General features: G+C 42.2%; 1 protein-coding gene across 1 annotated transcript in view; it reads left to right on the forward strand.

Moving 5' to 3' along the window:
• The first annotated feature begins 8,350 nt into the window (after positions 1-8,350).
• The window catches only part of KIF5B (kinesin family member 5B), a 38,796-nt gene continuing 35,030 nt past the window's right edge, over positions 8,351-12,116 (forward strand). The window contains exon 1 of the mRNA XM_086614281.1: positions 8,351-8,530. Coding sequence (XP_086470407.1) covers positions 8,405-8,530 — 126 coding nt within the window. The 5' untranslated portion in view covers positions 8,351-8,404. The remainder of the gene's footprint in view (positions 8,531-12,116) is intronic.

Genomic DNA, 12,116 nt, shown 5'->3' on the forward strand with positions numbered 1-12,116 from the left:
AGCCTAGCAATTTCAAACTGGGCTCTGAGAGTCAGCTCTGTTCTGTATATCTCATGTGCTGTCACCAACAATAAATGTCAGAATTGAGATAATTCTGTTGATAAAGAACTCGAAAAAGGTTTGGATTGCTTTCCTCCAGCAGTATTTCCACAGAGTTTATATAGTAGAGATTCATAAAATACATTTTTGCCAATAGATTTCAGACATGATTTTGAGTATAAGCATGTTTCAAACTTGCTGAGTAAAAAGCTGTGTATGGTCATCTTTCTAAACAGCATGACACTTAGAAAATAAGTATGTATTTCACAGTCACTTTATGTGCATGTAGTGACTGTGAAAACACCATTTCCTTCAACAGTCATTGATCCACATGTTTCTTGATGCATGAACTGGACAAAAGATTTAGCCAGGTATAATTTTTTGGAACAAAGTGGGAGGCAAAACTCATACATCTTAAACTGAATCTGTCTTTAATTTTCATTGGCTGATAGAAGCGTGACAAGCTTGGTCAGTTAGCCATAAGAATTAATAAACAAGAAGAAAGGGAAGGTACTAGCTCTGCTCAAGCAAGCTTTTCAGGTCCCTCCTTAAGGAATCCGTTAGACCTTCTCAAATACTAATATCTATTGAGCTTTAGATTTTGAAGAAACATAAGAAAAGATGGAGTTTGAACTGCTACATTTATAGGGTTTTTTATTCCTGTAAATTTGAATTCAGAAAAACACATGAATTCAGACTTTTTTCTTTTCGTAAGTGCCTGATGAACCAGTCCTAATCACAGTGGAGGCAACTGCATCAGAGAAGCCTTGATAAGCTCCATCAAAAGTTTTTTTGAATCACCAAACATAAGATCTTGCTGAATCACCTGCACAGTCTCAAGAAAGACAGAAGCTCTCAAAAAGGAAGTCCATAATCAAGATGAGACGTTGCATACAATTTGTGACACCCTTATAGCCATCTATGAATCCACTGGAGACACTGCAATGTGCTTTAAAGTACACAAGATAGATGACATTAATGTATTTTGATATATAATACATATTATATAGATATATGATCATAATACATAGCTTGACATTTCCTTATCATTCAACCTACTTTCCATTCTCTCCTGTCTCTGAGTCTGGGGTCTGAAGGCAGACAAATTAGCTATGACCTAACCTGGCTTATATTAGAGTGATGGGTTTTGGCACATAAAAGCACTTCGATTGATTAAGCAAGGTGATCTACACATCACGTCAATGAGGAGCTGTGACTGTCACTTCACAGGAGGCACAAACTTTGGATCTATTGTTGATTGTAAAGGTCACAATGTAACTTGTGTCCTCTAAATTTTTTTGCCATTTACAAGTGAACAAATAAGCAGGGCCATATTTTCAAATGTAAATCTTTTATCCACACTTCTGCTACTTCCAGACAAGATTACTGGGATACGCTTCTTCACAAGTGCAATCCTGCAGTAAAGAGGAAGAGAAAACAAAACTGAAATCAAATGGGGAGCGGGAGAGAAGAAACTCTAAAACGGGGACAAAGAAATATGTTGCATTCTGAACACTATGGTGTTACACAGTTCAGTCTGACTTCCATTTTGCACTTCAGGTAAGGATCTAGTCTCTGCTTCCTATGAAGTGCTACTTTCACCACCAGCTAAGCATGTGGCAGAATGATCATCTCAGTGGGATTTCTTGTCATCTCTGGATGCACCCTGAAATGCAAAGTAATGATGTTCATAGCCACCAGTGGTTTGAAATCAGGCTGTTGTGAGACCACCACTCCTCTCAATACCGTATCTTTATGGCTGGATCAGCCAAGAACAATTCTGTGTCCTGTTTAAATATTTGGAAGCAAATTTTTGCAAACTTGTCCAGTGCATAAAACCTTTGCCTTTTAAAAAGCCTGGAAACGTCTCTATATTAAACCATACTGGCAGCAATTTTTTTCTGCTGCACCTGAGCCAACTCTTTTCTGGAGCACCTCAGTTACCATGCAGACATGCTCATGATTGCACTTTAGGTCCATTGCCCCTGCCCCTTTCACTAACAAAGCACATGGTAGCTATAGGGTGGTGTTCCTCTGCCTGTGCACTGTCTGAGCTGCGCCTGCTTTGCTGAAGGGTTCCACATCTGTTTCCTGACAGTAAAAAGTGAGGGAGGGACCTTAGATACCATTCTTTATGCTGAACGAGCTCCTGCAGCAATCACAGACTTTTCCGCCCAATTCTCACATCCCCAAACTTGGCTCTTCTGCTTCACCTCTTCTATCCCAACTACTTTTTCCTATTCCCTCTGTGAATAAAGCACCTTCCTTCTTGAATTCGAGAGTCATGACCCTTGCCTTCAGCTCCAGCTCCCAGATCAAATTGGTAGAATGCAAAAGGAAAGCATGCTAAACCCCTCTTGCCTAGACATGGAGCAAGTTCATTTGTTCAGTGATTCATATATATATACATTAGTCACAGACAGTAGCTTTGATGAAATGGAGGTTTTATCTCTAGCAAAAGCTTCAGAAGAACTCTAAAGAGTATGTTCATATGAGTTTTTTTTTTCCCAAGGTTGGTCTTGAGTGGGTTTAGATAATCAAAAGTAGAGACTGACATGGGTTTCCCTAACAAAGTTTGATCTTCAGGTTCTCTGCTATAACTCCCGCATGAAATGGTTATAAGAGTCTTCCTTCAGCAACAAAGGCAAAGAATCATAGAATCCTAGAACCATAGAATGGTTTGGGTTGGAAGGGACCTGAAAGATCATCTAGTTCCAACCTCTCTGCCACTGGCAGGGACACCTTCCACTACACCAGGTTGCTCCAAGCTTCATCCAACCTGGCCTTGAACACCTCCAGGGATAAGGCAGCTACAACTTCTCTGGGCAACATGTTCCAGTGCCTCATCATCCTCAGGGTACAGTATTTCTTCCTTATATCTAATTGAAATCCACCCTCTTTCAGTTTAAAGCCATTGCCTCTTGTCCTGTCACTACATGTCCTTGCAAAAATTCCCTCTCCAGCTTTCTCGTAGGCCCCCTTTAGGTATTGGAAGGCTGCTAGAAGATCTCCCCAGAGCCTTCTCTTCTCCAGGCTGAACAACCCCAGCTCTCTCAGCCTGTCTTCATAGGAGAGGTGCTCCAGCCCTCGGATCATCTTTGTGGCCCTCCTCTGGACCCACTCCAACTGCTCCATGTCCTTCTTTTGTTGGGGGCCCCAGAGCTGAATGCAGTATGCCAGGTCCCATTAGAGCAGAGTAGAGGGGGAGCATTACCTCCCTCAACCTGCTGGCCACGCTTTGGATGCAGCCCAGGATATGGTTGGATTTCAGAGCTGCAAGTGCACATTGCCAGCTCATGTTGAGCTTCTCATCGACCAACACCGTCAAGTCCTTCTCCTCAGGGCTGCTCTCAATCTGTTCTCCACCCAGCCTGTATCTGTTCCTGGGATTGCCCCGACCCACGTGCAGGACCTTGTACTTGGCCTTTCTGAACTTCGTGAGGTTCACACAGGTCCACCTCTCAAGCCTGTCAAGGTCCCTCTGGATGGCATCCCTTCTCTCCAGCATGTCGACCACACCACATAGCTTGGTGTCGTCAGCAAACTTGCTGAGGGTGCACCCGATCCCACTGTCCATGTCGCCGACAAAGATGTTAAATAGCACTGGCCCCAATACCAACCCCTGAGGAACACCACTCATCACTGGTCTCCACCTGAATGCATGTCTAATCTCACTCTTCAAAACAGCTAAACAATTTTTGACAAACCTATTAAAAAATTGCTTCAGGCAGGTATTCAACAAGCTAAAATACAATCCAGTGGTGAGTTTGGTAAGGGTTATAAACAATGAAGAGCAATCGAGAATAGGGATTTATGATGAGCCATTTCAGACAACAGATGCTGGATGGTTTTAATGGTTAAAAATATAAACTAGGTCCAAAAGTGTGTTCCTTATACCTGTGAGAATTCAGAGTTAATGCTTTAGGTAGAAAGCTGACAAAAAGTTTGCATGAATTTGCACAAATTAGCTGAAATAAACATCTAAAATGTGGTATTATTCCCAGAGCTTGCTTTTGCTTTTAATTAGCCTATCTCTGTTAGAAATAATTAAATATTATCTTGGTGATTAGGGACAAACTAGAGACTTGTCTTATACGTTTCCCATTAAAAAGTAAAAATAAAAATTATTTTTAGAATTAATTTATTTGGCAAGAAGTTCATGTTTATCAGCAGATGCATCCTCGAAGTATATTTCATCCTTGCAGTCCACATAAAAGCCTAAACTTTACTGCGACAGGAGTTACATTCCGCATCATATTATTTGCTGTAGTGAAAAGAAGCTTTATCATTTCATAACTGAATGAGCGCTTCAGATAATAGAGTTGGATCCCAATAGTATTGTAGGCCACTGAACTCCATCAACCTGCTAATCTCAATAATTTACTTAGACACTGAGATCCTAAAACTGAGTTGACCAGACACAGTCTGTTGATAAAGAGACTTTAAAATGTATTTGAATAAGATGTCTGAACCATAAAATTTTGTTACCTTTAATTATGCTTTTCCAGTGTCAGACAATGATGCTAGACTTCATAAATCATCTTAATAGCCTTTTCTTACAGAGAATGTTGCAAGCAGCAAAGAATTTTTTTTGAGGTACATCATATCTGGCAGATTAATCACTCTTTTGTCCTACAAATTGACTTGCAAATTCAGAATAAATTTGACCCGGAATGCACCTTAAATTCTCAGAAGTCATGCACCATATTTTTCCAACACACTGCAAATTAAAATGAGAAGACCACTTGTGTTTGCATTAGGAACACTGAATGTCAACAAGTACCATCAACTGATGAATCTCAGAATTTAATTCTTTAAAGAGCAGGAGGAAGCAGCTTTAATTTGCTTCTTTGCAAACACCTGGTTTAAAGATGTATTCAAATATGTAATATTTTTAAAGAACGAAATCAAGATCACTTTTACTCTGCTGGAACAATTTTGATGGTTAATTACATCATTCTCCAGATATAGCTTCACTGTAAGGCTCAGGTTTGCCAATTTCTTTTGCTTAACATGCTTTATTGCTGAGAAAGACTGGAGATCTAAAGGAGCTGTAAATCATAAAAGAATTTCTAGAGGTTTATTGCACAGATCATAAACGGGAAGAAAAGTGGTTAGTCAACTAACAGACACAAACTCATTAGATAAATTACTTTTAATAAAATACATTGGTCTTTACTGAGAAACTTTACCAAACTTATTTGTCAGATAAAGAGAATGGATTTGATTTATACAGCCATAGTAGGCTTAAATACCAACCAGAAAGATTCACTTTTTATGACAACTGATATATCATTTTTCTCATTAAAATAGATTAGTTTTAAACAGTCTTTTATCCTAAATGACAAAAAATGTACACTATGGACACTAGATAACAATACAGAAGACAATAAATGTATTTCCAGCTGGCAAAGAAGGCTGTGACAAAATGGGAAACTTACCAGGATGTTTGGTCTCTGCCCTGTTTTCAAGAAAGTGACACCGCATCTTTAAACACAAAGCCTCAAGACTTTTGACATATGTTAATGTCAATAGAGATAACACGCTGCCCTCTTTGAGCACACTGCATCACTGTGTCAGACATTAAACAGATCATGTGAAAGAACGGTTGCTGAGTATTTTGAAGAGCAGAGCAGAGAACAGAAACTTCATGACAGAATACCTGAAACAGATACAAGAGCACACATGTCCAGTTCAGCAGAGCTAATTTAGTAAGGGCTCCCACAGCCAGTACAGGAGATACCATCAGTCAGTTCTCCTATGAGTTTGCACAGAAGCAACAGCTTTGAAGTGGGCTATTGCTTCCACGTAGTTCACATATCCTGGTACATTTTGTTGCAACATGATTAAAATGAGTAACTACCACTTCAGGAGTCCATGTTGTCTTTGTGTGCCTGCTGTTTATAACATTGAAAAGGTAAGCAAGCCCAAGCATCTATTTTCTTGATAAACCAGCTCTTTATGAGGTTTCTTCCTTTACTGAGATGTTCTTACATTGGGTACTATAAGTCAGCAAGTGTAGTTAATGATATATCATCTTTCCTTATGGATAACAAGAACTAGAAGTTTCTTAAACAAACTGAGGCAAAGGATGTCTCAGCAGCTGAAACGTGCTTCTGGGAGTAATAACCATGAAGTTGTTAATTTGCGGTTAACATTTCTTTTTCCTCATGTACGAATGCAAATGAATTGAAAAAGTAGTAAGTAATTTACACAAACTTTCATAAAAGTAATAACCTCCTGTCATTGAAAATCCATGAGGATCAAAATCCATCAGCTGTATAACAACATCCTTAGCCGTAAGCACGTGAATAATCCCAGAAATAATTGAGTTAGATGCATAGAAATGGTCTTTCTGACATTTAAAGGCTAATAACAATAATGTTTAAAATATTTTATTGAACACAGGCAAACAGAACTGTGGACAGATGTCTATACATATCATATGCTAGATGTTATGGAGCAGCGTTGTACCTTCTAAGGTCTAAGTATGTATCTTGGCTTTACCGGACAATTATTTCCACATGTACTGATAGGTGGGGAGGTGTAATTGTTGCTGCCCTGGATAAGACGGCACAGTCCTGCAGAATTTTTAAACACAGTGGAAAAATGAACTTGTTGCAACATGAACTCAATTTAGAAGACTTAGCTTACCTCATAAGATAAACTAGGCACAAAAATATTTTTTGTATTACTGTATGAAAAGTAGCTGTAGATGAAACTAGATTATTAGGCAATTATTCTGTCTAGCGGAGCAGTTCTGAAGCAGCGTTCACCTTGCGCACTTATCCTAAGTGAAAACACACCACTGACATCCCTAAACTGAGAAGGGTCTTCAAAATGAAGGATGCCTGATTTCAGGTGATCCCCGTTAAAATTCACAATCTTTTTCTATTTTTTAATGAAAAAGAGAATACTTTTAAGGGAAGGACATTGCTATTCTGAGTCATTCTGGCCTACTAAAATTTACTAATTTAAGAGAAAGGCTTCTTCTTTTTTTTTTTTTTTTTAATTAACCCCAAGGCTCTTTGAAAAAATTTCAGTACAAATCGTGATTTCTGTGAGGAAGTGGACTTGACTTAGCCAAGCTGCAAGTTTGTACTTTGTCCCAATTTAAAAGTTCGTATCTGGATGTAAGAGGTGCAGTTGTAAACGTGTGACACTCCTGAAAATCTCTGATCAGAGGGGTTTTTCTGACAACGTTTTCAGTCTAGATACAGTCCCTATGTTTTGACTAGAATTAGAGCTCCCTGTAACAAAAAAATAAAACTGGCAATAAACTGAGCTTAAAAAAAAATACTGTGCAGACTCTTTTTTAAAATTAGGATGTACTAGCTGCGTGCTCTGATCCCCACTTGCCCAAGGAATACTCTCTGCTGCCCAGAGCCAGGAGACATGCAGGCAACGAGGTTCACGGGCACTTTAGAAAGTACCGACAGTTCCTGACATCTGTGAACACCTCTTGGAAGTGGGGTTTTTTCCCACTCTTTTAGCTCTCCGAGCTTCACACCCGGACTCTCAGCTTTCAGGTGCATTCACAAAACTCGGCTCTAACCACAGCTGCCCCGCTCGGGCGTGCGGCTGGTGAGAGGCCGTGTCGCGACCCCCTCTCCGCCGCCAGGGCCGGCGAGCCCTCGGCACCGGCCGTTACGGCCGTTACGCTGCCGACGCCGCCGCTCCGCCAGGGGTAAGGCGATCCCCGGCCGCTCCCGCCCAAGGCGGCGGGGCGAGGTCTCTCTCCCTGCAGTACCTCGGCCGAGGTTAACCCCAGCTGTGTGACCGCGAACCCGCCACGGTTCGCCACCCGAACGGGGCGGGGGCGCTGCGATAACACTACCGGCGGCGGGCCACGTACGGCGAGAAGCGCAAAACCCACACTCCGCCACCCCCACCTCCTGCCCCTCAGAGGGAGCCCCGCCCCCGGGGAGCCCCGCCCCCTCCGAACCCCGCCCCCTCGCCCCCCGGCAGTCACACGGGCGCCCAGCCCGTGGGTGGCTGCCGTCCCTCCGCCCCAGCAACCACTGCGCGCCTGCGCAGCCGATCCTAGCCGGGGGGGCGGGGCTGGGCCCTGCGGAGGGTGACGTCACCCTCCCCGCCCTGCCGGCGGCACCGCCTCCGACCGGCGAGGGAGCGCTGGGACTTGCCGGCTGCAGGCGCCGCCATGGCTGCCATATTGGGGAGGAAGTGAGAGCGGGAGGCGGCGGCGGCCAGGAAGGAGCCCTTCCCTTTTCCCTTTCGCTCGGGCGGACGCAGGCTTCCCGACAGCGGCGGCAACGGCGGCTTGCGAGACCCCCGGAGCGGGCGGCGTAGAAGCAGCAGCGGGGGGCGGCGGAGCTGAACGCCCCGGAGGCGGCGTTGGCCTAAGATGGCGGACCCGGCGGAGTGTAACATCAAAGTGATGTGTCGCTTCAGGCCCCTCAACGAGTCCGAAGTGACCCGTGGCGACAAGTACATCGCCAAGTTTCAAGGCGAAGACACCGTCGTCATCGCGGTGAGGGGCCGCCCCGGCCGGGAAAGGCAGAGGCAACGCCGAGGGGAAGGGGGTGTCCGGGGTCGGCGGGGTCAGATACCGCGGGGATGGGCGCGGTGAGGCGAGAGGGCAGGGCTGAGGCGAGGGAGCGCCTGCGGACGAGGACGCCTCGGGAAGGGGGGTGGCCTTTTTTTTGGGGGGGGGGAGGGGGGAGGGCAGGCAGAGCTGCGGTCGGGGCCGGCTGGTCTGGATGTGGGCATGGTCGGGCAAAGAGCAGGGAGCTGGTGGGACAGAAGTCCCCGAACGGGGAGCGTTGGGTTGTGGGGCCGCGCCGGCGGCAGCAGGTCGGGAGAGCCTTGACAAAGGCTCCAGCGAAAGGCGTAGCGGGAGGTGTCCCTGGCGAGCCCGAGCCACGGCGCACGCTTCAGTGTGTCCACGGAAAACGCGTGAATTACGGGGCGGAGAGTCCCGCAGTGTGTCCCCCGGCTCGGCTGTCCCTGGCCTTGGCGACCGGGATGAGCTTGGCCGCTCAATACGTGCTCAAAATGTGTGCGTTGGAGCGGCCATCGAAGTGATTGTCTACAGAGTGTTTTGGGAAGAAAACGCAGAACAGTGCAGGCTCCACTTCATTGGTGCTTGTGATCTGTAAATCAGACTTTGGCCGACAACTTTTTTTTAAAATCCGAATAAACAGACCGTTTGGCTTGTTACATGTTTGTGAATGTAGTTTAACTGAAGTCACCTTGCAAAGTATCAGGCCTGTTACAAAACAATCTAGTTGTTACAGGGGAAGAGATAATCCTTTCCTTTTTGTTCAGTGTGTCATATTTAGCTACAAAGTGGAACTGGATTATAAAATTAATGTACAATAGTTTATTACCTGGTTTGGTTGGTATTGTACAAGCACACTCTATTCCCAATGTTTGTTTTCATTTTGCTAACTTCTAATTTGTGTTTTTATATATATACTTTTCTTTCTAGAGACAGTGCTGGTTCTGCTTTGCTGAAAGTGACAGTTATTATCTGTCTTCACATTTTATTTTTCATACTCTGTTTATTGAGGCTACCATTAATAGCTTTTTTTGTGCAGTATCTGAAGTTGAAGGAGGTGATTTATTAAAATACTTTTTTTAGTGTGACTTACTGAATACTAGTGCTCTAGTCTGTTAATATTTGACTGAATTTGTCAATAAAATAGGGAATTCTATGAGTCTGGAGCTACAAGAATGGGAGCATGCTTGTGAAATTAGGTAATTTGGATTTATTTCAGCTGGCAAGTTAGTATCTTGGAATACATCTCTTCCTGAGGTTGTACAGGTAAACTCCTCAGAGTAAGGAACCAAGCCTGGAAAATGGAAAACTTAACTAGAACAAATTATCTCACTTCCATCAATGAATACCCATTCATTGTGACGCTACTTATTCTGTTTAAAATCCACAATTAAGTTTAGAAACCTGGATGTTTTCTGACTTACTTTTAAAAATAAATTTCCCACACATTCTTTCAGTAGTTCTAGTCTAAAGTGAACAGAAAACTTAACGTTGTTTAAATACTCTTTAAGTATGCTTTAAAAATATCTATAATCTAAATTGGACTGAAGTGGTGCTATGTTTGAGTAGAGCAGTCTGATGGCATGCTCCTGAGGGATCACGTGGGGCTTTCTGCTTGGGATTAATATTTAGTGTTGCAACTGTACTTTGATGTTTTCTGCATTGGTAAAAATGACAAGTCCTTCAGTGGTCCTAGGTCCAGGACTTGCTGTGTGTGACTTTGGGAAAAATGCCCCCCAAAATTATTAGATTGGCTAGCAGTGACAGAACTTGGGTTCTGTTTCACAAAATCTTAATAAAGAATTGATGTTCTGTGATGTTGTTTTTATAATGGTGGATATATGAGAAGATTGGTGTTCTCAAAGTTATGACTTGATTCTCTGAAACTGTTGAAACAATTACTTTAACTTGTGGGAGGGTGTTTATTTTTTATTTATTATTTTTAAACAAGCTGATTAAGTTTTTAATAAGTTATGAGCCTTCCAACTTGAGGCTGTAGCCAGCTACTTCTTGTGTGTCTTGTAGAATTGCTCAAGGGAGGATAGTAACAGAAAGAGTCCTCCTCATGAAAAGATTTCTAAAAACATTCCTCAATAGGCTGTGTATTTGGTTACTTCCAGCTGTTTGATTTCTGCCTTTATTGCTACGTGTTATATTGACTGCCTGTTGAACAGTAATTGAGCCACTTATTTTTTTTTTAAAAAAAAGCTGCTTTCCTCAGCTGCCTGAAAGACTTGCACCTTCTGTGTGCACCTGGGTCTGTGCTGAAATAGCGAAGGCTTCTTCACTTTTACAGTACTTGGGAGTTGCCTGTAATGGTAGAGAGGAGGTGAAAACTCCCCTGTCATCTCTGAGCTATCAGTCCTCCCTTCTCTTCCTAGCTCCTATGTAATTACTGGCATGGCTGTCTTTCTGGACAAGTGAGTTGTTTTGATTTGTGTTAGATAAAATACTTGTTTTAATTGTAGCTAGTGTGGTGTAACAGCAATTTGGGGGGATACATAGTGTTGGTCTGTTTTAAAGAGCAGACTTTGGAAAAAGTATTGTCCTTCCACAGGATGAAACTTTAACTAGTAAAGAGCTTTTAGATTATGAATTAAAGGGGGCTTCCTTCCATTTTAATATTTTATTATTCTTTTTTCCTAATGGCTCTTCCTGTTAAGTAAATATAAAGGTTTTGTTAAAACACGCAATAGGGTCACTTGTTATGAGTGTATGGCTTTTATGTTAAACATCATAAATGTGCCTATATACAAAAATTGCTAGCAATTTGCTCATCGATTTCAGACTTTTTAGTAAGATGAAACAGGGGGGAATAGCAACCATATATATGATTAAGTACTCTAATTTTTTCAAATGTAAAGCTGCTTGCAACTGAGTAGCTTTATCATTCTGCATAATGTACCTACACTTATTTAAAAAAAAAAATCTATATCTAGTATTGCTCATCTTACCACTGTCCAAAAGATAAGATAAATTACTGAATACAGTGACACTCGAGGATTTTGGGCCAAAGCCTAAGCTGATGACAGTGTTGTCAAATGACTGAAGTGGCAAGGTGTTATGGGCATTAACAGAAATAGGCAGTACCTCTCTGTCATTGGAATGTTTCTAGTAATGATCATAGTATATTCCTTACTTCTATGGCTTTTAAGAAAGAATCATGACTACCTGCCTATATTTTCATATTTGTTTAGAGTACTACTTTTTTTGCACATAAGATGTAACCCTTGTGATCCTGGGAAGAGCTTGAGACATTGAACTTTCTTTTTCATTACCTTTAAAACTAGCATTGGATAGTAAATGAGAGCAAAGCTAGGTTTAAGTTGTGTTAGAATCAGATTAATGAAGATCACTTGCAGTTGTCGCAGCTTTTGGCAGCAGATTATTCAAAAGGAAAATGTAATTCATGTGTGTTGCTGAAAGAAAGGCTGTGCTGTACCATATAAATACAAGAAGCAAGGTGCATTCTTAGAACAACCTTTTTTTTTTGTATTTTGCTAGTGTAAAGGAAAGCACCATTTAATTAGAAACACATGAATAAAAATGCATAATG

The sequence above is a fragment of the Tauraco erythrolophus genome, chromosome 7, assembly GCF_009769465.1.
Source record: "Tauraco erythrolophus isolate bTauEry1 chromosome 7, bTauEry1.pri, whole genome shotgun sequence".
NCBI lineage: Eukaryota > Metazoa > Chordata > Aves > Musophagiformes > Musophagidae > Tauraco > Tauraco erythrolophus.